This window comes from Centropristis striata, chromosome 15, assembly GCF_030273125.1.
Source record: "Centropristis striata isolate RG_2023a ecotype Rhode Island chromosome 15, C.striata_1.0, whole genome shotgun sequence".
Taxonomy (NCBI): Eukaryota; Metazoa; Chordata; class Actinopteri; order Perciformes; family Serranidae; genus Centropristis; species Centropristis striata.
This window is the reverse complement of record NC_081531.1, coordinates 14875687-14903266: the sequence shown is the minus strand read 5'-3', so window position 1 is coordinate 14903266 and position 27580 is coordinate 14875687. Positions and strand designations below refer to the sequence as shown.

General features: G+C 37.9%; 2 protein-coding genes across 4 annotated transcripts; one reads left to right on the top strand and one right to left on the bottom strand.

Moving 5' to 3' along the window:
* Positions 1-703: 703 nt before the first annotated feature.
* orai2 (ORAI calcium release-activated calcium modulator 2) lies at positions 704-9337 on the top strand. 3 transcript variants are annotated; one of them, XM_059352219.1, is made up of 3 exons: positions 704-1014; positions 5041-5276; positions 6763-9337. In XM_059352219.1, exons 2-3 carry the CDS (start codon positions 5046-5048, stop codon positions 7339-7341), a joined length of 810 nt encoding a protein of 269 aa, XP_059208202.1. In that variant the 5' UTR covers positions 704-1014; positions 5041-5045; the 3' UTR covers positions 7342-9337. The 3 variants fall into 3 exon arrangements, with proteins under 3 accessions (XP_059208202.1, XP_059208203.1, XP_059208204.1); XM_059352220.1 differs by lacking the exon at positions 704-1014 and adding an exon at positions 3069-3228; XM_059352221.1 differs by lacking the exon at positions 704-1014 and having other exon boundaries at positions 5261-5276; positions 6513-9337.
* Positions 9338-11725: 2388 nt separating this feature from the next.
* bckdk (branched chain ketoacid dehydrogenase kinase) lies at positions 11726-27365 on the bottom strand. The gene is made up of 11 exons (XM_059351726.1): positions 26983-27365; positions 24541-24609; positions 24322-24432; positions 21861-21908; positions 20348-20467; positions 19639-19737; positions 19018-19091; positions 18251-18379; positions 17559-17648; positions 16809-16964; positions 11726-15242 (listed from the first exon to the last, which is right to left on the bottom strand). Exons 1-11 carry the CDS (start codon positions 27226-27228, stop codon positions 15098-15100), a joined length of 1287 nt encoding a protein of 428 aa, XP_059207709.1. The 5' UTR covers positions 27229-27365; the 3' UTR covers positions 11726-15097.
* Positions 27366-27580: the final 215 nt, after the last annotated feature.

Genomic DNA, 27580 nt, shown 5'->3' with positions numbered 1-27580 from the left:
ATCATCTCCTCATGACGGCGGCCACTGATGGTAAAATTGCCTACATCCTCAGTTGATCAGATCATGTGATTTTACACCTTTAAGATAATGGCCTATGTCAAGTGTGTGACTTAAGAGGATTTATTATGCCTAAATCAAAATAAAATGTAACTTAGGCAATTTTTGAACATGCCTTTGTGACTTAAGCAAGATATGGTAACACTTTATTTTGAAGGTGTCTACATAAGAGTGACATAAACATGAACATGGGATGTGTCATGAATATTCATGACACTTTTAAGTAACATTAACGCTCATGATACTTGTCATGTCATGTTTCTGACAGGCTTGTGTGACTCTTATATAGACACCTTCAAAATAAAGTGTTACCATATCTTGCTTAAGTCACAAAGGCATGTTCAAAATATTGCCTAAGTCATTTATTTCTCTTAGGTTACAAAATGTACACACAGTGTTATTACTCTGCCAATAGCCAGCCTTTGTTACGTCATTTTGAATGAATGATCAATAAATGTCATATGTTACACTTTTGGTGAAGTTTTTTGTGTTTCCTGCAAAACTTGAGTTGGAAAAATGAGTTGGGCGATTATTTTAACAGGGTGACGATTAGCTCCCTCCTCCCCAATGCTGCTTTTGTGCTTTTATTTTTGAAGGCAACACGCCCAACCGGAAGTCCCACTTAAGCGACTCTAGTTTTCCTCACTTGCCTCCCTCTCTGCTGCAAAGCGAAAAGAGCAGAAAAAACAGATGTTCGCTGAATTTACATGGCAGTGAAGAAAGTCAGCGCCCAGGTACGCTAAACATGGCGGCGATTAAAGCGTTACCGAGCGAGGCTCGACTTGTGGAAGGTTAACGAAGACATTGTTGATAACCACATCCGAAGAGCGGAAGCTGTTCATCCACAACACTCGTAGTGGTCGAGAACCTGTCCATTTATTGTCTCGTGCGGAGTGGAGAGAAGACTTCACTGGAGTTTAAGAGTTTGAGCTGTTTAATAGGCACCTCGGCAGACAGGTAAGATGAAAATATCTGTCGTAACTAGACAACAGACGCGACTTGATTAGAAACCGTCTTGATTAGTTAGCTAAGTCAGCTAGCTTCAAGAGTTGCTGTCTGACGCTGAATATTGTTACACCTTTAAGTCAAGTGGAGATGATTTAATGTCTCATTAATGGACCACAATCTTTTACATCATAGTGAGCATTTTTCTCTTCCGGCTTGACGGGAACGTTGATGAAATAAACTGCAAACTAGTTTTCTGTTCGCTAAACCCGGTAAACGGATCCAGCTAACTTACAGGTTTCTAAATATACATAGAGGCGTAAATGTGCACTCATCTGCTGGAGTGTTAATTACCCCTGCGAAATCAGCGGATTGCAGGATGAAAGTGTCTTCTCTAATTTTAATAGTGTATGTCTTGCATATTTACCTGCTTATGCATCGCGTTAAACTTTGCCTTTAGATTCACAGCTGTTTAAGTAAATCCAATCCAAATTCAGCTTATTCTGAAAGCTATTTGGGCCGCTCCCTTGATTAGTCCATAAGTCGTTGTTTTTGTCTTATTAGACATTACTTTTGATTTAGATTACTTTTGTCGATTAGTCTGTTTTATGCTGATTTTTCATGTTGAATTAGTCCTATTTTCAAGAAACGTATGAGCACATACCTGGCGGTGTTAAACACACGATTTAAAGTGGGGATTTTCCAAGATTATTTGTGGTGAAACTCAGTTTTACAGATTTAACAGATTTGATGTTTTTGGCAGTGGTTAGAAGAAGTAGGCCTACTCATACCCTTTACTTTAGTAAAAGTAGAAATTGCATAGTCTCAAAATACTCATTTAAGTCCTGAGTTCAAAATGTAGAAAAAGCACAGTAGTGTTATCAGCTAAATGTGCTAAAAGTACTTGAAGTACTCATTGTACAGTAAACTGTTGCCTGTCAGTGGCTGTCCTATGAGAGCAAAGTATCTCTACAAAGTCAGAAAAGCAGCCCTGTTTTTAGCTCTGTGACCATGCAGTTTTCCAGCAGATCCAAGAGGATTTCTAAAAAGTTTATTTAGCTTAAGAAGTAGAACACATAAAGGACTTTGTCCTTCAGTTAATCACAAGAAAAAAAACAAGGAAGGAAGGTGATGCAAATCATAAGAAAATAAATTAAAGCTGTCAGACAAATGTAGAGCAGTAAAAAGTACAATATTTACCTCTGAGATGGCATTGAGTATAATTATAAAGTTGCATAGAATAAAAAATATTTCTATAGTAATAAAATCAAGTACCTGAAAGTTGTACTTAAGTCTTAACTTTTGTCAGTGTTAGTTACATTCCACCATACATTCAGTTTTCCTCTTGGTTGTTCATGTTCAAGTTTCACAAACTTGGAAAACCAGTGGTTCATGTTTGCACAGTCTCTTTGTGGTTAGTAGAGATGAGCATGGAGGGAGTGGGGAGCTAAGCTGTAATGTCAAAGCTTCACATAGACACATACAGTTGGCAGTAGTTGGCGGCAAAATCTACATGTATACAACATGATTTAACTAGAAAATTTCCTCTGGGGAAATTTTGAAAGGGCCACGGGGGCTACTGCCGGTGTGTGTATACTATGATGAGATTCTTCAGAGATTTAAAACTATGCCCTTTAACCTCAAAGTGTGTGTGTGTGTGTGTGTGTTTAATGCGTCTGCTAAATGTAAATGTAAATGTGTGTGTGTGTTTAAAATCACATAAAGTTACTGTGTGTGTGTGTGTGTGTGCGCGTGCGTGCGTGCGTGCGTGCGTGTGTTTGAAGCATGTGTGAGGAGTGTGCGTGCTTACGTGCGTGTGTGCGTGTGTATCTGTAACTGTAATCACATCAAAGATCAAAGGCAATCAGATCAAAGTAATCAACAGAATTAACTGCAGCTGTTCCGGCATAGGGACAGCAGAGGTGGACAGACGGAAATTTCTGTCCTCGAACAGAAAGCATTTTTGGCAAAACCATAATACCTATCATTGATCCGACTTCACTTTGAGCGTCCTGAGTTCTTCCTGAACGTCTACATATGATTTTTTTAAAGAAAAATGAAAAAATAGCTTTGTTAGAGCGATCTAAAAAAAATGTTTTTTTTCCCTTTTTCCGAAATCTCCATGCGTTCTTAATATGGGAGCCAATGAGGCTGTTGGTGGGTGATGGTGGTGCATCTCTGCGTCTTACACCCAAACTATAACTCTGACAGCTTTACCAGAGGATTGTGAGTGAGAAGACAAATTTTCCTACGTTTCTATGTATAAATTGTTTCTGTAGAGTGTAATTTGCGGCCTGGAGCGCAGTTTTAAAATTTATTTTTTGACAGTTTTACCTCTCCCTCTACACTCTGAGCGATGACATCACACACTCTGACACGAACATTCCGTGCAATACACACCCATTATAATCTCAGAATTTCTCCAAAAATGATCATGGTCATTGAACAGGGATTGATAAAAAACTATATGACCTATCGAAACGTGGATTAATACACCGATACACAAGACTTGTGTCTACTGTTTAAAGTTTAAATGGAGTCTCTAGGTGAAATTATGCCGGAGAAGTAGACGTTTAAAAATCTCCAATGATTGTTCTTTTTTGCTCTTTTTTTGTCGGCCGTCCCATTCATTTCAATGACTTATGACTTACGTCGCGAAAAATTTGTATTCTGTAGAGAAAAGTAATAGCACACCAATCCCGATCAAACCGCACGTTTTGATATATAATTTGTCGACGAAATTGCGTCCGCAAGAGGAATAAGAAGAAATCCACAGTATAACAGTAGTGCTCGGTGCGATTGCCCCGAGGCCCTAATTAATTCCTGTCCATATTGCTTAACACCTTTTACCAAAAACAATGGGTATTAATAATATGGTGGTTTAGCAGCCTCTCTAGTCATCTTATCTATTTTTTTTTTACTTGTGGGGAGGTTCTTCAGATCAACCCACACACACACAAACTGAAAAACAGCTAAATGGACTATTTATAATGCAATAAAACAATAGCAAAACTGCAATTAAAATGTTTTGTAAAAAAAATATACATAAAAATCTATTTAATGCAAAGTTTAAGCAAGCAAAAATTGATTCAAAAGCACTTATGGATTTGTATACATTTGCTGATGAAACTTTCCCTTCATAAAAAGTAAGGGACCCAAACCATGAAAAACAGACCAAAACGGTATATAACAAGGACGAGCAGTGTCCATATGTTTTTGGTCATGTGGTGTATATGACAGACTAATGAGTTGGAGTCAAATAAGTTTCTTATTGCAGTATTTTACAATTGCTTTGATCACTTTTCACAACAGATTTACAGTTGGAAATGTGGAAAAAAGGTAATGTTGGAAAAAAGTTGGAAACAATCCTGTGCAGCCATCACTGTAATCTATGAATTATGTAATACTGTGTGCGCCAATATGAAAAAAGGAAAATGTTTTTTCAGAACAATTAATACAGTAAACAATGCTTGGGGTGATTAATAAAATAAATAGCCAACGGCATTTTTTTATTTATCTCAGTGGTGAGCAGTTAATACACAAAACTGATGTTTGCTATGCTATTGACTTTTTTTATTTTTTCTTAAGCATTTAACTGTTTAAAAAAGTAGCCTTGGAATACCTTTGCATTGTTATATTGGTGCAAACTCAGTGCAGCATACACATGGGGAAGATCTATTTTTATTCCAGTTCAAAAACGCACTATATCAGTTGCCATATTGGTAATCTGTACATTTTTCCCCTCTAAAACCAATAGCAGTCTCAAAAATCCTATATTGGTAGGGATCCAGTTACAACTTAATGAATAGACATGCAAAAAATAAGATGCACAGTTTTCAAAAGTTGATTTAGAATTCTAATGTCAAGGTTAGGAATGAAGTTTTGAACTATTTACCTTTTAAAGACGAAAGTTATCGTTGAACATGAAAAGAAACATGAAGTCAGAGTAAAAGTTTTACTCTGATATAATGCCAACTGATATCTTTTTGAAAAAAACCTACTTGTTCCCTGTGTTGACATGACTATTTCTCCCACCAGGTACTATGAGCAGTGAGCTGAACGTGCCGATGGGTTCCCCGGCCCCAGGGGTCTCAGAGCGGGCTCCAGACGGTGGGGGGATGGACTACAGGGACTGGGTGAGACGCAGTTACCTGGAGCTGGTCAGCTCCAACCACCACTCAGTGCAGGCCCTGTCCTGGAGGAAACTCTACCTGAGCCGGGCCAAGCTGAAGGCCTCCAGCAGGACGTCTGCTCTGCTCTCTGGCTTTGCAATGGTCGGTCATCACAACACAACACAACACAGCCTCTCTGAGGACACGACTACACATTTTCTGTGTTTCATCTCATGAATAGTTTTAAGTTGCTCTATTGCTTTCCAGGCAGCTCAATGTTCCAGTTTATTTTCACACCACACATCTCTCTTTAACACTTCTAAATCACCAAAGTGATCTACATGGAAATATAGCTGTGGACAGGAACTGGTTTTAAACTTCCTGTTCCTGTTATCGTGCAGACTCGTGAGAAAATCTTTCTATGGTACAGATCCTTGCAAAAACAATACACCATGATTATTTTAGTATTTTTCTATGAAAATGAGTGATGCAAAAATAATAATTCCTTTTTAAACATCATGAATCATATCTCAACTGCAATATCATTCAAAATAATCCAAAATTATATTAGCCATACTACAGCACCTTCAAGTCAGATTGCAGCTGTATTACATAATGAAATGTAACTAACAGAAAATTGACAATACTGCACAATTTGTAATTACAGGGCACTCAAAAAAATATAGGGGGCAGTATTTCATCATGTGTTAAACGCAGCGATGACAAGGTTCAGGATTGTGTGCCGTTAGACACACATTTAATGGTAAATGGACTGCACTTATATAGCGCTTTTATCCGATATTCTGCATTTAAGAAACTTATGAACTGGACAAGTCCCTGGAGAGTCTGGCTGCATCCTGGGAGAGATTACTTGCTCAGCAGAGGCAGATTTATTCAGTTGTGTTAGTTTAAAAAAAGGGGTTTTTGAGACCGTCAAAGCAAAAGGTGGCTACATTGAAGAATGTAAAACATACAATTCATGTTACGGTATGTATATATAAATGTAACTTTCTAAATTGTTTCACTGATTTATGAAGATAGATTTTCTTTGCTCCTAGCACCTCAAATCTGAGTATTCACAGTTTGCGTCTGTCTTGTACTTTCCTTGTTGTTTTATGGCTCTAAATACTACAATACCCATGAGCCCAAGCCACTGTTGCACTGTCGCCAGGGCGTAACAGATGTGAATCTGACCAGAACACTTCATCTTAGCAGTTAGGAACAGGACCCCTCTCCATTGTTACTGAATTCATCTCACGCTGACTCAGAATCTGAAAGTAAACTTTGGAGGAGTTATAGTCAGCCAACTAGCTCTCTTTTTTATATCCACAGACTTCTATCTTTGACTTTTTATAGCCAGACAGTTTCTAATATAGTTGTTCATCTTTTGTACTGAAGATTCAACCAGGAGTCCGTCACCTGACAACCTGCAGCTAATGAAGAAACACAGAGCCCTCTGTAGAATCACCTCTTGTCAAGGTCACAAGATGTTTAAAATGTGAAACACTATTATGAACAGTGTAACCTTGGGGCACTAAAGTGAGAAGATGACTTTGTGGGTTTGTGGACATGCACACTATCCAGTTATGATGTACATACATGCACATGCAGTAACCTGAGTGTTTTTGTCCCTGTAAACATGTCATAGGTAGCCATGGTGGAGGTGCAGCTGGAGATGCAGTACAGTTACCCTCGCGTGCTCCTCATTGCCTTCAGCGTGTGCACCACCGTGCTGGTGGCGGTGCACCTCTTCGCTCTGCTGATCAGCACCTGCATCCTACCCAACGTGGAGGCCGTCAGCAACATCCACAACCTCAACTCTGTCAGCGAGTCCCCCCATGAGCGTATGCACTACTACATCGAGCTGGCCTGGGGCTTCTCCACAGCCCTGGGCATCCTGCTGTTTTTAGCAGAGGTGGTGCTCCTCTGTTGGATCAAGTTCCTGCCCGTAGACTCCAAAAAAGTCACCGCCTGCAGCACCACAGCAGCCAGCGACACGGATAAGACTCCGACACTCGCACCCGTGCCGCAAAACAGCGGCTGGCAGGCTGCGCTGGCCTCCACCATCATCATGGTGCCAGTGGGGGTGATTTTTGTGGTGTTCACTATCCACTTTTATCGCTCTCTGGTGCGCCACAAGACGGAGCGCCACCACCAGGAGATCGAGGAACTGCACAAGATTAAGGTACAGCTAGACGGCCATGAGAGAGGCCTCCAGACTGTGTGATAACATGACTGCAGCTTTAAGGACTTCCCTTTGTCTCTCATATTTATCTCTTTTCTGACATTTGTTCTGATCATTGTTTATGCCTCGCTTGGACTCGCAGGCAGCGAGCTTTAAAGCTCCTCACTGTGCAACACATGTCAGACTGCTAATTTATTCTTAAGGTTAAGTTGTGTTGTAGGACCTTGTCTGTGTTTTAGTGTGTCAGTCATGGGTCATGTAAAAAAGGTTTACAGAAAAAGGGCTATTATGTTCTGTGTGCCATTTTTGTGCCATGTCACTGTCAAGTTTGGTGATGATAGCCGCTTTAATTTTGGATCTGGTTTCATTTAGAGGCTAACAGATCTCTTATTGAATCTTTAATCTCCTCTCAAGCCTTGCCAGCAAAGAGCTGCGATCACTTCCACTAGACAAAATGCAGAATGCCACTGGGAGCTTAAGCTAACCAATGTTAATGTCATAATTAAACTTGCCAAAGTATAAGTTGACTTGACTATTGTACTCCATGTAAGCTGGTTTCTGTGCTCAAGCCAAATATTATATAGTGTGTTAGAAAAAGAAGAACAATTCTTGAACAATACTCTTGAAAAAAAAAACGGGAAGACCTGATACTTATGTGCTTATGTTTTGTGTTTGTATTATGCAATTGAAACGGTAGATTTGAAGACACTGCAATTAAAAAATGTTTTATTGCAAGAAAAATACATTTGTGATAAATAATGAATTCAAAATCTTTAGGGGGGGGTCAGCAAAAAGTATAGTATTCAATAGTAATTATTGTATTAAACAGTTTTAGATTTGCAAACAAAACTACATTTTACATCACAAATGTATTTTACTTGCAACAAAACATTTTTTAATTTCAGTTTTGATTGCATAATAAAGATAAAGTAACACTATATCTAATCCTGTGCAAAATGTTTTACATAAAATGGATTCAATAAGAGATTCAAAAAGATTCAATACTAGTTTCCGATTTAAGAAAATGCTTTCCAACTCACTTGCATAGTGAGTGCAGGTCACACTGTTGTTTACACTCAAACCTGCTCCTCAGTCAGGCTCACATTTCATAAATAACTGAGCTTGTTTTAACTGTAAGGTCATGCCTCACACTGCAAGGAACATGATGTCTGTTTCACTCCTTTCTGGCTGTTCGAGGGCATTTATTCAGTCTTAAAGAAAATGTTTCATTCTTGTAAAATTGTTGGGAGGTTGGCGTCACTGTTTTTACATCCAAAACTTCAGACAAGCCTCAAATGTTTTGTAATTTTTCCTCCTTTAAATAGCTTTTATTGTCTTTTACAAAGACCCTGGCGCCTGTGTAAAAGGTGTCAAGCCAATTAATTCTGCATACTGATGCTGCTCAAAGTGCTTCAATATGAATGTGTTACTGTCCAAATATAGTTCTGCCTTACAGAATTATTACCTTTTATGAACTGCTGTTTTGCTAAAGGTCATAACACAAGCTGATGTTTTTTTCTGCTAGGAATGTAGTTGAGCGTGACAAAGTTTAAACCAATGAAGTTTAAATGTTGAGTTGGAGAAAGGCCCGACAGGCTGGAGGAAAAGTCAGAATGTTAAAATATGAAATGAGAACATGTGTAATCAGCATGATGTTGTGGCCTCCTGTTTATATAGTCAAAACTTAGGTGTGAGGTAATCAACACACACACACACTAAGCATTTTCTTGGATAAGGTCTGAGTATGTTACTGTTTAAAAAAAAAAAGGAAAATGCACCAACCTGTTATTACATTCCAAATACGATGACTGACCAAAGTGTTGCTCATTTGTTTGTTTCTTGCGTCTTAAAAGAGACAAAAGTGCACTTGTAGTTTAGTCGTACCATGTGTGAGTGTGGGGGTTCTTATCAGAGAATATACTGCTTTGTCTCGTGTTCGTGGATTTGTGCTTCTTAATAATGGAAAGTCAGGCCTTTGTTGGAATGAAAGTGACAGCTTGCAACAGACTTTCAAAATAAAAAACAAAATTAAAGTTCTCATTGTCTCCTTCGTGTTTCTATAACCACGAGTGTGAAATATAACTCATCACCTTCACAAAGAATTATGATTTAGTCTGATTAATGGATTGCAGTGAAGTGATCTGCGGTTATCTACACAGCTGAGGAGAACCTCCGCTGTACACCTCAGGATTATTGGTGTAAAAAAAGACCTTGAACATCTGTTTGCATGTTGACAGACTTTTTTAGGACATTCTTGTAAGAATTTCTTTTTACATACAATACTATGTATACTATACTATATATGGGGTTTTCTGTCATTTTGGGGCAAACTATACCACTAAATGCATCAACAGACTATAATTGGACCAGTAGCATTTCGGGGCATTTTCAAATTTTATGCCTTTTTTTTCAAAATTCTGGACATCCCATAATATGACGTTTTTCTATTATTTATCTATGAAATCATCTGAAGTTCTCATATTTACACAGTGCTCATTTCATACATACACACAGCTCAACATTTAAAAGCAGAGCAGCTGCAACCTGTGATGATCAGCTACATTAGAGCAGGAATTTGAAGTCAACAATAGCACTAGACAATCACGCAATTAATAATATACATATCAGATAATTTTGTGTGACTTAGCCCGTCTGTTTAATAGTTTGCAACCATAAACGTCTCCCTTCAGCTTCAAAGGGCATCTTTCAATAAGAGTGAAGGACAGTTTTTTCTTTTTCTGTTCTGCCATCCAACCGCACAGCAAGACATTGTTACCCCTGAAACTTATGTTTTTCTTTGTTTTTATAGATCTCAACTGTTTTCCTCAGAGATTTTTGCCACCAGTCTGCACACATACTATGACTTTTATTTGAAGGGGTTATTTTTGGACATCCCATAACATGTTTTTTTTTTTACTTTACCAAAATATGGTGTTTTTCTGTCATTTCTGACCATATTATGCTATGTATCAACAAACCTTAATCGACCCAGTTCAACCATTTTAAGGCATTTTATAATTTGACAATTTTTGACAAAAAAAAATGTTCCCAAAAAATGTTTACATCCAATAATATGTTGTCATTTCTGGCCATATTATGCTCTAATATGTATCAGCAGATTATCACTGACCAATTTTCAGCATTTTAAAATTTGACCATTTTTGACAAAAATTGACCTGATTTTTTATTTTCAAATTTTTTTACATAGTGTTTGTCAGTCATTTTTGGACAAACTATACTACTACATGTATTAACAGACTATGATTGGGCCATTTCTAGCATTTTTAGGCATTTTAAAATTTCACACTTTTTGACAAAAAATGATTTTGTTTTAAGGGGGTCATTTTGGAAATTGCATAATATGGTGTTTTTCTGTAATTTCTGGCCATATTATGCTCCAATATGTATCAACAGACTACAATTGACCCATTTCTAGCATTTTATGCATTTAAAAATTTGACAATTTTTGACAAAAAATGACATGCTATAGTATGACTTTTTTTTTTTTTTTTCAAATTGTTGACATCCAATAATATGTTGTTTTTTAGTCATTTTGGGACAAACTACTACTACATGTATTAACAGACTATGACTGGACCATTTCTAACATTCTTAGGCATTTAAAAATTTGCCAAGTTTTGACAAAAATCAACATGCCATAGACAAATACTACAGATTATTTTATATGATTAAGTTTACTCTTAACTATGCTCATAATATGGTGTTTTTCAGTCATTTTTAGACAAACGATACTACTACATATATCAACCAGAGTATAATACAACCATTTTAACATTTTGGGGCATTTTCAAATGTTTATTTAGTTTTTGGGACATACTTAAATATATTGTTTTCTTGATATTTTGGGACATAATATACTATAACAATGATCAACGTAATATGCTAAAGCATTTTAAGGCATTTTAGGACTACAAACGCCACTATGCCAGTTTTTTGACACGCTACACTATTCTGATTCTGACTATTTTTGGACGTACCATACTTTGATGTTTTTTTGGCATTTTTAAGCTTACTATGCTGTTACATTCATCGAATACTATAATGACTTTTCAATTACATTTATTGATGATATACTATGACTTTTTAATGAAATGTATCGATTTACTTCACTATGACTTATGACATTTTTTGATGACATTCTGTACTATTAAACGTTTTCATCAAATGTTTTCATGGTATACTATACCATCATATTTTCTTGGAAGTATATTTTACATACAATATTTTTGCTGATTTTTTTCATGAAATTTGTTACCAGCACATCAACAGCGATTTCACCTTTCTGACAAGAGCCATACATGAGAGAGAGACATTGCAGTCGTGATACTTACTGATATTTCATCCAAAGTGGGAAAATTCAATACATAGATCACACATGAGTAAAAAGACAAAATGGAGATCAGTCTCAAAATTCCAACCAAGTAAAATTTAATGTCTACAGAGTCCTCAATACAACAGAAAACAGGTGGGACAAACTAATTTCAGTCTAGGAGACAAAACACTCCATGGCAGCACATTTAGTCAGTAACATGACTCCAATATCTGGCTTTTTACTGGAGATGACGCTGAAATTGTTGTCGTTGATTCTCATTTTGATCTGCAAAATCTACAAAATCAGAAACCTGGAAAACAGAATGGAAATGTTGTCGATCCCCAGCCCTCCCATCACATTTTTTCAAGTCTGCCTGCAGTTTTCTTTTCAGACCAGCAGAGGGCAGACAGTACACATTCCATGACAAACCCAGAATCACATTTCCCCTCAACATTTCACCAGTAACATTTTGGAATAGAAGAAAAACTAATTTACCTATGAATGTGTCTTAAAAGGGGACACAAACCTTTACCCATTGTTTACCAATCTCTGGCAGCTATGTGGTGTGATCTCCCCCTCTTTTCTTTACATGCATAAGCTACATATATACTACATCTTCAATACCTTCAAAGCCACAATAATCACATTAATTCATAAACATGGCCTCAGCAAGAATACACAAAGAGATAATACAGGCCGTTCTCTGGAACTGTGAATGAAACGGGGTTGTTTTTCTTTCATAACTTCCCACAAATTAAAATCAGATTTATCTCACAATTGAAATAACTGGTTCAAATATATTTTCACAAAGCTCATTTTAACTCAATGACCATTTGTATGTAAACTCATTTTGCTCGTGAGTGCAAATCTAGGTAAACCAGTTATATATTTTTTAAGATATTAAACAGTTCAATCTTATATTATTTATAGGTTTTCAAAGACAAAAAAACAGTCCCATTACTCCATTAGGTTGACTATACAATATATGTGACTCAAAAGTAACCGCATAAATCTTTAGAATAAAGTGTTTTACAACTCTGGGCAAATCATATCACTAATAATAACATGCCAGAAATCAAAAGTTGTAAAACATGACCTAACTTCTGGTGATTCACAGATTTCTCATCTGAACAATTACAGCTGAAGATTCCCAATGTCCTTTCTGGTAAAAAGTTAACAGTCTAAACTAATATAATAACAAATGCTCCCAACAGATAAGTAGAAATTCAGGTTGATCTGTCGCTTGATGCCCTCTGGGGAATGTTCAACAAAATGTGAGGAGTGCTTGAGATTGTTATCTGCTGAGGCAAATTTTTTATCTTCATGACTTTGCTTATTTTCTGCACTGTAAAATTTGACTCAAAACTCAGAAAGGCCAGGGTTCGCTAATCATTGTTGGTACCTTATTTTGAGATCACAACTTCAATATTTCTTCATTTCGTTTAAGAACAGTTTTATATGTGACACAGTGTGACAGGGTCAAAGTTCTAAGATGAAACCAAACTGACAACCACAAGGTGACTACCCTACTTTATTGTTTATTTTACTCTAAAATGGGGCAATCATTTACAAAATTAACATCATGTTGTATTAAAGAAGACTTGAAACTAGTTAGTGAGAACATAAACTTATGAGAACATGTATTGAGGTAATAAATTAAGTGAGAAGTAGTGACACTTTCTCTTAGACTTCTCTACTATTTGACTTCTTTTTGCAACCAGCGCCCCCTGCTGGCTGATAGAAAGAATGTAGCTTTAAGGCACTTTTGCATTGGCTTCACTTAAGGACCCAGAGGTTGCCACTGGGTTTGCCAGATTTCTCGATGTGTGAAAGTTTGCAGGGTTTCTCCCTTAAACTACTTAAAATTTCACACAACTACTTCCATTCCTTTTTTTTGTCTCTAACTGAGCGCAACCATGTTATCCCCATTTGTACAATACATTGTGTCAAAACTATAAAGACATAAAAAAAGATACATTATTATTGGAGAATGAATGGGGAGGCAAAAGTGGCAAAATCTTAAGAGGTATTACACAATCTAGTTGTGATCTGGAGAAAATGGACCTAAACAATGACAAGCAACCTTCACCGATCCGAACTTCCATAGTTAACAGTGCAGAAACCCGCTTTGACCCATGTTGAAATGTTTTCTTATACACAACTTATTTCAAAAAGACAGAAAACTTGACATACAACGGATACACTTTCTAAAAAAATATCTAAAGTTAGATAAAACAGAAAAAAGAAGACAATATTAGACAATACTTCTCTGGTATATTGTTACTCTGAAAATTGTTAAAGTCAAAAGCTGCTATGATCGGTGCTGAGCCTTACAACGGGAAATCTATTCATTGTGCAAAAACTTCCAACTAATGACGCTGATTGACGTGGTGTGCATCTGTATGAACTGATAAAGGCAACAAAAAGAAAACGAGAAGAAACTTCGGCATGCAGTTGAAGGACTAGCATCACACAGTAAGGCAACTGAACATCTCAGGTGGCTTCCCTGCCTGGAAGCTCCGCAAAAATACTGCTGAACAAAGACGTTCATCAAAACAGAACAGAAAGACAGAAATCTGTTAATGAGCTTTTGGTGTTTTGGCAGTTTTTCCTTTCTGAGCGGAACTCAGAGATGTTAAATATCACTATGGTTTGTCAAGAGTTGAGGTTTACAGCACATGCTTAAAGTGATAGTTCAGATTTTTTGCCTGCTTTTCCAAGCTAACTGCCACCTCCTCCGGGTAATACACCAACTACGATGAGTACTTCATAAAGCCCCACATTAAAAAAATCAAAACTATCCCTTTAAGTATATCTCTTGTGCTGCTGTTTTTCCTTGTAGACCTTAGGTTTTGATACTAACAGCTGATAACGTCCTGGAAGGATCTGGTTATTGACTGGATTGATAATCGTGAACTTTTGAGCAGCTTTCTAGACTTTGAGGAGATTTTGACAGGGTTGCTGGAGTGTCTCAGAAGTTTCTTTTGAAACATTTCATCATCAAAACGGCTGTTCTTATTTTGAGGCTTTGTAACTTCGAGGTGAACTTCTTTAAAACTGAAGCTCGTTTTTTTTCTTTTTATCCTTCCACATTAACATCGATGTCCACTATCATGCATGGTTTGTCCCGATAACCTAAACATTAAAAAAAAAGTTCATATACGCCCCTTTAAACTTCAAGACAACATGCCACAGGGTACAAAACACAAAGGAAAAACAACTGAAATCATCAACTTGAGAGCTAACATAGCTTATAATCAGTCTAAGGCAAAAAAAAAAAAAAAAAAAAAAAAAGGACAAATAGTAGGTTGGTGAGTTAAGGAGCTTTCTGACAACATACTGTGTTTATCACTTTGTGGACTTAAGTCCTGCAGTCAATGCCAGCCCTCTTGGTGGGGAACCCTCTGAACTCCTGCATGGCCTGATTCCTAGATTAGAATCTACAAGGATGACCAGCGGGTAGCTTTACACTCTGAAGCTCTCTCCTTTGCCATCAATGTGGCGCAGACGCAGGTAGACGTCAGTGCCGATGCCCTGCATAGACTGTACGGACAGAGAGCCGCCCAGGTACTCAGCGTAAGCCCTGGACGTTGGCAAGCCAAAACCAAACCTGCAGAACACAAAGACAGCAGGGTTATCATGACATTAAAGTGCATTGACTGAAGATGGTCTGTTGTCAGATAAACATGAACCAAAGTGTAGATCAGCTGTGAAATGCCACCTGCAGGTAAATATGGGTTGACATGAAATCCAGGAGGGCAAAGCATAAAAACCACCTGGAGTCATAATCAGTAATGTGGATATAATGACTCAAGGTTCATCTACTTTTTCAGTGGTCAAATTAAAGCACTTTTCAAGGACTTTCAAGGTCCATTTTCAAGCTTTTCCAGTACCTTACAACGGTTGTAAGTTGCATGTTTTAGATGAGTTCAATGAGTTCAGTTCAATTTATTATTTTTTTCATTGACCATGTGATTATCTATAGTCAAATTGCAAGAGAAATACAGTAAGAATTTCAAGCATTTTCAAGCACTTTATCCAAAATCCAAGCACTTTTCAAACCTTGAAAATACAAAAAAAATTAAATTCAAGCATTTTCAAGGATTTCAAGCACCCGTATGAACCCTGATGACTAAGTGTGTAGGGTCAAATAGAACAGCTACAACAGTCAGAAAATGACATCACTTTACTGTAATGAAGCCTTTAAAACCAGGAAAAAGGCAACACTTATAATATCACGTTATCCAAAATCTAATACATATTTAGTCTGATATCTGTAAAACGATATAATATCAATGTATTGCCCAGCCTTATTTTGTACAGCAATACTGTATCGATACAAGGACACCACAATGATATTTTTAGATAAGATACGATATTCCTTTATTAGTTCCACAACTTCTAACTGTAAATGTTCATCAATATAGTTTGTCCCTTTGTTGAAAAATAAAATAAACTTAAACAAGGAAACTGTCTCTGTATCTCAGGGATTCGTACAGCACCATGAGTAAAATTCAAGTACTTTAAAGTACTGTCTTCAGCATTTATAGTAACATATAAACTTTTACTATCACTGCAGTTAAGAAAAATAAAGTTTACAGGATTAATTTACACTTTGTTTATTTTACCAGCTGTTCATTAACTTGTATTATATATTCTGAGTATTTAATTAATAATTACATAATTGTGTAGCTAAAACAACAAATTATGTTGAAATTCAAGCATATCTTAACCTTAAGCGCAATGGTTAAAACAAAGCCTTTTCCAAACTTTAAAGATGAACCCTGATATGCTGTAAAATGGACTCTACTTTTAAAATTAACAGTAAATATTGTTGCAGTTATATGGAAATGCATGTTGTTGATATTATATGACAAATGTTGGCATGCAATTTAGACACCGAACCTTTGTTGGAAGGAAAATTTTAGAAAGTGGACCAAAAATCAATGCCGCTCGTATTTGTTTTTTTAAGAGGAAGTTGTTTTTCTCCTTTAAGTTTTTTTTAAAGATTTTGTCCATACACTACCATGAAAAAAGTCTGAAGTAAAGATGAAACTTCATTCTTCAAGACATTTGCAATTTAATTTCTACAAGTCTGGTACACACAAAAAAGTAATCTTAATAACTGCACAAGGCAGGTCTTCTCCAAGGATTATCTGTGCTTTTACATTCTTACCCATGCATAGGGCTGGACTGGTTTCCACTGTTGGTAATGTTGTTGAAGAAGTTGCTCATGCGTGGATCCTGTGCACTCTCCTCAGCTGTGCTAAAGTGGTAGTCCATCACCTTATCTATAATATTGTGAGGTATGCCGCCACCACGGTCTGAAATCCTTTAAAAGGAAAAGAAAAGTTATTTATGGAAGCCGTAAGCGAGCCAATTAATGGCTAGCGTAATGTCCTTCTCTTTGGCTTCAGTGAAAACACTGCAGCTTGTTTAAAACACTTCAGTGTTGGATTTTATCATTTGACAGCACTTAAGCGGTCTCTTCAGCCATTACATACAGGTGCATCTCAATAAATCATGCAAAAGTCCATTTCCAGTAGTTCAAGTCAAATAGCCCCAACCAAGTATTGAGTGCATATAGATGGACATACTTTTCAGAGGCCAACATTTCAATATTAAACATACTTTTTGGTCTTTTGTAATATTCAAATTTTTTGAGGCACTGAATTTTAGGTCTTCATTAAATGTAAGCCATAATCATTATAATTAGAAGAAATTAAATAAATTAAGGCATGTAATGTTTCATTCTGTGTGTAATGGATCTACATAATGTATTACAGGAATTACAGGAATTCCACTTTTGGAATTGAATCACTGACAAAAATAAACTTTTCCATGATATTCTAATTTATTGAGATGCACCTGTATTGTTGCAGTTTGTTTTCAATCCAGTAGCAACAGAAGAGGCATTTAGACTCACCTGATGACAAAATCAATGTCGTTATTGGCAATGGTGACCACCACATCAGGTACATTGTATGGGGTGTCCAGATGGCTTTCCATGGTGGCCCTGAGGAAACAAATACATGGACGTTGTGGAGGATAAACAGTGAGTTTAGTCAAGACACGTCAGCAGGGGACGGCAGAATAAATCCATGAAAAGGAATACCTGAAGCCAAAACCTGTTATTAAGAGAATTATTGATTCCTTTACGTCAGTTTTAATGATAAGCGGGTTTATTAAAATATAGGCAATTACACTTGATGAGGTACGGCCTACTGACTATTAGGGGACAGATAGTCACACTTTCAAAGATTCGATCTAGGGAGCCGGACACGACAAAACTACGAAATTGTTGCAGTGTAGGAAAATGTTGTTACGACACAATGTCACAATGTGTTCTTTCTCGGTCTGTCTTTCTCTTATAGTCACATCTGTGGATGGCTCTGCTGGACAGAATTTAATTTGTATTCAAATATCAGCATCAGCTATTGGCCAAATTGTTATTTTGAAAATCAATGTCAGCTCAGAATTTAATTAATTACATTCCAACTTACGAAAAGGCAATCTTAATAATATTACACTTTGATTTTTATCTCTAAATCTCAAGGTCTTTAAACAACAGGAGCAAACAGTTGAGCTGGAGATGAATAAACAGTATCTAAAGGTTACCTCATGGCATTCTTGAGGAGCTCAGGCAGGATGTAATCCAGAGGCAGAGGGATGAAGGGGAAGCGAGCGGCAACGTGTCCGTTGATCCTCACTCTGGGGGAGTTACCATACTGGTGCTCACACAGACGCCTGGTGGAGGTGAGGAACGGTTAAAGTTTACCATTTGGATCATCGAAGTGTGTTACCATGCCAACACAGCAGCTGAGGCTGATGGGAATGCCATTGGTTCAGCAGGTATTTGGTAATGAAATCCAAATATTGCAAAAAATTAATTTTGATCTGAAGATGCCAAATGAAAAGTTAAAATGTCATCAAAAATGATTAAAATTCATCTTAACAAGGACATAAATGTATTTGCCAAATTTAATGGCATCCATCAAATATGTGTTACCTTATATATTTGTATCATATTCATACTTGACATGTGCTGATTTTACTGTTTACCAGCTGCCCCAAACAATAACTACAGACACAGGAATTAATTCCAAGCTGTTCAGTGATAATTAGTCCACATGTTCTATTGAACTTTCTTTGTGAATATTTTCTGTTAACTTTCCCTTGAACTCTGTAAAAATCACAGACTCTGAAAAGGTCATTTGATAAGATTACAGAAGGTAAACAAGGACGATAGCTCATATCTCGTTCACAGCTCCAGGTGTGGAAACCTGTATGTTCCTGAGAGTTTATCAGCTGAACTCTGACTTCAGTCAAACAGAGAGCTCATACAGGAGCAGAAAGTCATATAAAGGTGATAAATAAACACTTACCTGGCAAAGTCTACCCATTTCTCTATGATCTTCTTGGGGGAGAGACGTCTGCATATGATTCCAACAAAATCCGGCTAAAACAGGAAAATAAATATTTGTGTTTATTTCTCAAATAAATAAAAAAATATTATTTAGATATAACTTTACAAAGTGTTTTAAAATAACTGTTCTTTATCTCCTAGCATTTACTGTAGACCCTGCTATTCAATCAATTCATTTATTTGCTTAACTTCACCACTTAAACCACAAAATCAAACAATTTGTTGCTTACATAGCATTACACTGAAAATGCACTACTTCCTCTATTTTGAGTTTCATAAAGAAAAAACTTCAATGGCCAGCCGTTTTAGGAAACGTCTGAGCTTTAAAATAATCAATAATATATGTGTTTCCTGTTTTTTAAAGATTTATGTTTTAAGTAAAACTAATTTGAACTAGAATAATGGGCTTTGGGCTGAGAGCCACAGACGTGAGGAAACTCAGAAGAGATGTCTGGGAAATATGACATTTAGAAAGAGATGGATCTGACTCTGAGACTGACCACATTTCTTGCTTTAGGAAAATAGCACATGCCAAAGGTTTAAAATAAACTGTTTGAATCACAGAAAGACTCAGACGTACGTTGTCTTCATTGAGGGCGAGATGGTGCGTGGCCAGCATTCGAATTCCCAGGCGGGAGCACAGTGTTGTATCCAGGAAGCTTCGGAGGATTGCCTCATCCTGGAACAGGAGGAAAAAAACAGTGAATGAGACCTTTCAAATTTAGACTTATTAACTTTAAAACAAAAACCTAAAACATTAACTAACCACGTAGATTTTAAAACCAGATTAGTAGGTTTCATGCATAGACAGTATAAACGAAGTGGAGGTCGCCCACTGGTTTTTAAACTGCAGTTTCAAAGCCTTGATTTTAGCTGTTGCCATCTTAATCTTTTGTAGCCAAAACTGACCATATTTGGACAAGATGATGGAGCAAAGACTTAAAACAAAATGTACTCATTTTTAGTGCAACATAATGCTGAAAAAGACATTTTTAAGGGACCAAAATGTTACAATTATCTTATCTGATGAATGCAAGTTGAAAACACGGACAAGACACATAAACAACTTCACGGCTACTTAAAGTAAAGTGCCACAGATGTGCATTGCTACGCCTTTATCCTGAGTGACCCCTAAAGCACATAGTGATCCGCCCTAAAGCACATAGAGAGGCCCGGAGGTTACATCCACTTTAACAGTCTGTAGAAAACTCTACAGAAGCTGTCATTATTCGTTTTTGGTGCCCATCATTCAGTTGGTGTTCTGGGAGTTAAGGAGTTGCAGTTCCTACCTGGATGTGTCTGCGACACTCCCTGAAGCCCTGAGCCAGCATGGTGACAACATCCTTGTGGTCATCAAGCAGCTGCTGCACCAGCTTACAGAAACGAGCCTCCACATCCTGATCTTTGATCTGTAAATGGATAGGCACACTTCAAATCAGCCTTTTAAAACATGATGTTTAAAAAGCTCTAGCTAAGAGGCAGGCCTTTTATTTAATTCTAAGAGGCCTCAGTAATTCTCTTCCTGTTTTGATCTGATGTTTACACACTGGCTACCTGTTGTCTTAATACTTTCTGCATAGTACAATGCATCTACTTTGGCTTTTTTCCTGTTGCTGTTAAGTCCAAAGAAGAACAGAAATATTTAAGTTTTTCACTCTTCCTGCATAGATGTTTCATAACAAAGGCAGCCAATTCAAGGGCATAACCCCTTACTTATGTTGCTTTTAGTGTGAAAACCTACAGATCAAGTTCTGGATTCCTGACAGTGATGGAATTAAAGCTGTGAAAATGTGCAAAATCTTCTCTCCCGATATAAGTCAGTTCTTATCTCAATGACAATACACATAACGACCATTTAAAAATGACAGAGACATTCACACTCAGGCCTTTATTTGCCCCTAAATATTCTGTTGTCATGTTCTTACATGTCAGCAAAAGTACATTACATCGATAATGATTCAGTGATGGAAAGCATGCAAAAAGGTTCATGCCCTAACATGCATGTTAGAGGTATGTTTTTCTGAATTTGGCTGCGTACACAGCCGGAAAGCGACTTTTCAGATCAGACTGGTAAGTCTAGACGCAGGAAAAAACAGGTGTCTTAATGTCTACAATGCAGAACAGAAAACATGTTCAGCAGGTCTGTTATTGTATAAAGTTCTTGCTGCACCAACACAGGACCAAACCAAACGGGCACACTTATCAGATTTGCCAAAAGCTCAACAATGACAAAAGAAGTTTAAAAAGAGCTGAGCCAACTCTGTTCACTGTCCTCGTCGACCAGTAAATAACTTAAGGGCCCGCATTGCACTGTGTTAATGTTTACTGAAACTGAATCCAGCCTGAAGCCTGAAACTAAGATTGCACGGATTGTCAGTTGTGTCGAGTATTTTTGTTTGATTGTTTTTTAAACTCTACTTGATCTGACTTCTAATAATACATATTTCTGCAGCAATCAAGCGATTTAAACAATGTCTCAAACTTGCAAGAAATTCTAATGTTAATTTAGAATTTGCATGTCAACATTATGAATACAGCTTTTGACTTAAAAACCTAATGGTAATAGGACTACAGGTTAGGGGGGATATATATTAAGGTTTGGCTAAGTGGTGAACACATGAAGTGCTACATGCAGGCAGATCAAAAGCCTTGGCAACAAATATTCACACTTCCTGTAATTGGTTATAAGCAAAACCACTCCCTGAAGTAAAATGAAGAAATTGAACTTATGACACTGTGTTTGTGTGTTACCTGTGTGTGTGTGTGTGTGTGTGTGTGTGTGTTTGTGTATTAGATACTCACCGGGGGAAATTCACTGAGCACGTGGTAGGCTCTGATATAAAGTTCATGCTGCAAGAAAGAACAAGAGAAGTGGAGGCTGTAGTTAGACTGATTCTCTGTGATCGTCCATCCAAACATAAAGCATCACACCATCATCACCGGCCCCTAACTGGGCCCCAAACCACCACCACCACCACCACTGACAAGTCCACCTGTGGCTAACATTGCGTTTTGTGTGTACGTGTTACCAACAACGTAGAACAACTCATCCCCAGAAAGAAAAAAAGAAAAAGAAAGGGCTTGTTCTTCAGTTTATAGAAGTTTGAATGACTCCATTCTTAAAATAGAAGAGGCTCTAGTTTCAAGTACTGTTTTGATGGAAAAGTGGACAGAGCACATAAAGCTGTCCTGACCTACATTACAGCTGGTGGCATACAAAAGGAGCAGTGCTTTATGCAATCTGTACAGAGGAGCTCCAGAGAGGAAAGAATCTAGGTGAAAGTTCATCCGCAACAAGACATGCAGGGGCAGTGAATTGGGCCGCAGGGAAAAACACTGTTCACCACAGAGGCCCTGCAGGCAGAAACACGTTGATCCAAACTCTGATAACATTTCACTGCCGGTGAATCTACGTGCTCCCCATTCAGTTCAATCGCTTTATGGTTGTTTTTTTTAGCTGACGCTTGAGCCACCAACTTCACACCAGGGGGTTCAAAGGAATTTTGTTTGTCCAAGGTGGCATTTGAAAACCTCAGCAGCAATGTGTGTTTCCAGGAAAAGTGTCCTTATTGCTCAGGATGTTTCAGACATTCGGGATTCGAATGACCTTCTCCTGAAGAAACAGTCCCTGGAAATGATTATGAGTGGAAAAACACAAGTGTCGCAAGTCCCTTATATAAAGGGAAGAAGACCACTAATTAATTTTGTTTGTGGCTAAGAGAGAATTCTACATGTGACAACACTGGTGAAAAAAAATGGATGAGATTCACTCAAGATTTTATTGATACCAATGCGATTCTGCTTATGGATCCAACTTTTTTAACGATCCCTGATCACTTTTCTGTGTGGAAGAAAGTTGGCCTATATAGGTTTTCATTGTCAAAGCAACAATTTCATTTTCTCTAAAACAGTGTACATGACATGAGAGAATATTTGCAAAGCATTTGTTTTCATTTAGGGATTCTTAGTCAAAGAAAAAAATCTACTCATGTTATTAGAACGGGATTATTGTCCTTGGAAACGTACGTGCTGCTGTGCACATGCAGTGGCACCGTTGCATAGTGTGCCAAATACGTGGCACTCCTGGAATTTAAGCCCTTGTTGCGGCGAGAGATTTCCACCTGACTTGGCATTATAATTTGACAGAAAAGCAGCGCTGTTGTCATCTTTCTTCACAATATGAAGTCACTCTTTGGACCGTTTCATTCTCTCATGACTCCTTCTTGTTGCAAAATTCCAGCATTAGTGTGATGTCATTGTTTTCAACAACCAACTGTCAGAAATACATGCCATCATTGATACACTTGAAGGAATATCCAATGGATCATTTAGTTTGGAACTGGTTCTCGATTCCCATCACCACTGGTAAATCTGCCAAATTCTCTTTAATCACTTTTATGTGTCATTTAACAACTAATCTGTTCATATGAGGCTTCTTGCATGAGGCCCATTGTGCATTCTGTGTAAAAAAAAAAAAAAAGTTTACAACTCTAAACTGATTCGGTCCTTTCTCATGTTCCCAGATCTTGTGACAATAATAGCTTTGCTTATCTGTAATGGGTCATGTCATGCTGACCCAAATGCTGCTGAAGGTTATGACTGCTGCCAACCCACGGTATACTGTAATATACAAGCAGAGTCTGGATTTCTGGCCCAACTGCATTCTGGCAAGGTGCACGGAGAAGAGAAAACATCTGAAGAGGTCAAAATACCACCTCTATGGTTGACCTGTTCCGTTTTCTTTGCACTGTTGTTATGCAATTACTGACAAACCTGATGAGCATGAAATACAACACACTATGGTGTTAATGAGCTTTAAGTTGTAATGTGAAAACGAAAACAGAAGAACGACTTCTCAACTCTGGAAATGGGACCATGCAAGGAGCACATGAATGCACCACTGACATGCATACGATCTTTAAAGTTGATGTTGCTCCAAGAACATTTTTGCATTCATACATCTGTTAATTCACATAACTTGTACCAGTAAAATTAGCAGCTGTATCGCTGGGAGCTGGGGACGAACCAAACCTGGTGATTAGTGCCCTCTACCTCCTGAGCCTTCCCTTAACTACACGCTGTGTTAAAGTATGTTTAGATAGCAATTCCCTCCCAAAGCTAAAGTTCAGCCATTGCACTCCTGTGTAATTGGCACAGTTCTCCCTTTCTTATTATAGAATATGCTGCATGGCCGATGTGACCTCGCATTATGTATAGCTCCATTACAGAGCTGAGTGTGTCCTAAGAATTGTGTTCTTCTTACCACTTGGAGAATAGTTGGGTTGCAGCCAATGATGAAGGGCAAACTGCGGAAGCCCTTGATGCGATGGGCGATTCGTACAGGCAGCTCCTTGTGTAGGTACTTGGCACTGCTCTGAGATCACACACACACAGACAACAGAGAGCGAAGAGTCACAGTGAGCAAAGGCCTTCTCATTCAAGCTACACATGGCAGTTTTCGCAGTGTGGCTGAAATATTTACCAAGATGTGGTGTCCATCAGGAGACTTTCCAGAATACAGCAGGGTGGCTAAGGTCAGTCGCACTGAGGCCTGCAGAAACATTAACACGTACGATCAGATACACGTTCACAGTCAGGTCTGCCTGTCACACCACACCGTTTAACCCATAACACCTTTCCCTTAAACATTAATTACAACAGAAAAAATTGTACAACTAAGAAAAACATTTTCTTGAACTACACACATTAAAAAATAACTAGTGTAATTGCACAAGAAGTAACAGGTGGAGAGAGGTGCATAATATGCAAAAAGGGTCCCAGGTAATTCTTTGTTTGTTTGCTCTGCTATTTAGTGTTTCTGGATTTTTTAAAAGTTTTTATTTTTATTTTAAGGATGGTCAATTTTAAATATGTATCGCTGTATTGGAGAAACTGTATTTCGTTTCTTCTTTTTATGAAAATACATGAATAAAGTGAATCTTGAATTTCGAAACATGATTGCCATTTCATGATTTGTGTATTCTAAAATGTTAGCATCAGTTCGAAAAACCATCAATGGCTGGGCAAGGCTCTACTTAAAATGACTGAATCAAACAACTAGGTGAAATATATTCATTCTGAAGACAGCAAGTGTTGAAAAAAAAAAAGTTAATGTGCAGGGAGTAGACCAGGCTCAGCTAGAGTAAGTCACTAATGCATATTTGTTCTAGCAGAGAAACCTGTACTGTGTCTCCAGGGCACTGATTAAATTACCATTTAAGCTGAACACAGTTACACCTACTTGACAATAATGTCATCATGAGTCCAAGGCAGTCCCTGATTATCACATGAATATGACAGAAAGCTTTAGTGTCAAATTTCAGCAAAATAAACTGTACTAAGTATTGAGAACACAAAGCTGCTCTCACATATTAAACCTGCTTGTGAAGACAGCCTTGAAAATACAGCTGCAGTTGGACAAAAACATCAAGGTCTTATTTATTTAAGGTAAGCACGGGTGTTATTGTTAAAGCTTGCTAAGACCCTGTTTACACCTCGCATTAACATGCAATCTGTTTGGACGTGGAACAAATGTTTATTAAAAGGTATAAATTACTGCAGAAGGCAATGTGATTGGCCAGACCACATCAGGAAAAGTGATCATGTACTATTGTGGAAAAAGATAAGGCTTTATTAATCCCTTGGTGAAATCCAAAAGCCCCCCAGATTATACATATAGCAAGAAATAAGCCCCACCTATACAGCTGCAACGTTGCATTAACATACATATGAATGCATTAAAAAATTGTAATCTAACCGAGTATTTAACATTGTGGAGTTGCCACTTTTACTGAATTAAGGGTTATGAGTATTTCTTCCATTACTGCAGGTTATTGTGTGACTTTAAGTCACAAGACAAAAACTGCAGCTGACTACAGTCAGCCAGATTTGTGTGATCTTGTACTCAGTGGCTAAATGCACTCTAAAATTAGCACATTATTCTGTACAAGTGCATTCTTGAATTTGATGCGGACAATGGTTGACGAGTGTGTTATGCCAGTATTTGAACTCAACATGCAGCTGCAAATTCCTTCCTCATTTAACTGTGAAGACTTGCGAGTTGTTTATTGCTCAACACGAAGTAGAAAAAGCTGACCGTTAATATTGAACAGACATCTGGAAATCATATAACAAACAATGAGGCAATCATGTTTTTGCAAGGCATAAAAAAGCGTAGAACAAAATGGTTAAAAAGTAAAGAAGGAAAGTTGTTCTTTTTTTCTTGTTTACACACAAAAAAAGTCAGGGGTAGGAAGGATAGGTGCAATGAGCCATCTATGTTTGACAACATAATACCCTGAATGCATATACAATTGCTGACGTCCCACGATTTGGGTCAACTTGACCTCCATCGCTGAAACTTAACACCATGACAGCTTTTCTAGTACGGTCAACAGCAGAGACAAAAGATAATTTGGCTGGCAAGATTTCTTTTAACATTATAATATTATTTTGTCTCAGATTAACGAATATCAGCAAGCTAAATATAATGTTTTCACCCACCAAAACAGAGAAAACATAATGTTCTCGGGGAGAACCTTGACGCTGCATTCAAGTCCTCGGGGGAAACATCGGTCACATAGCGGTTAGAGCTAATGTAACGGGCTAAGCGACAGTCGTTATTTGCAGTAACTAACTCTATTATTAAAAATATTAATTGTTGACAGCTTTCTCCAAGTTGGATGGAGAAGTCGAGTTTCACCCTGAATCCTATGTCCCGAGGACTAACTAAATATTTTAACGGCCCACTCTTCAACGTTCGTGGATAACTCGGCAGGAGAAAGTTCTTATTTGCTGGTGTCCCTGAACGCAGCACAAACCCAGCTAACAGCTAGCCTTACTATGAAGCTACAGCTAGCTTACCCCCTCGTTGCTACAGTAGTAGTTTCAGATGAGTGTACCGGCAAAAAAGTCACATTCTTACCTTTTCTGCGGACACGTCAATCGCGGACTGGTTGTAAAACGACGTGACAGTCTTCGACCGCTCTCTTGCCATCTCTGAGAATCCCTGCAGCGAGGACGTGGACCGAAATCTGCGGCTTCCCGTGCTTGACATCGGCGGCACTGTTTTGGTGAGAGGGGCCAGCAGGAGGCTGCCAAGCCTCGGCCTGGCCCTGCAGGTAGCACCGCTCAGCATCTCCACCGCTATACCCGCCAGTCCCGGACGCATTTGGGGACGAGCTGTCTGGTGTGAACAGGGCTGCCCTGTTCCCGTTACTAGCACTCAATTCTAGGGTTGCTACGAGGCCATTAGGGTCGCGTCGTAATGGTGCACAAAGGCACGTATCTGAATACAGTAGAGAGGGTACAGAAAGGGCTTTGTGCGCATTGGCCAGTAGTGGAGAGATCTGCGGCGACGACATCCCAGCTAAACCAATCAGCCAGTCAGAGGCGGCGCGAAGCATCAACGCCACCCCCACCTCACTGGGCTTAATATTAAATAATGCTCAAGATGTTCCCCACAGTATATTGTTTTTTTCTTTAAACACATTGTTTTTGTCATTTATATCCTTGCATATATA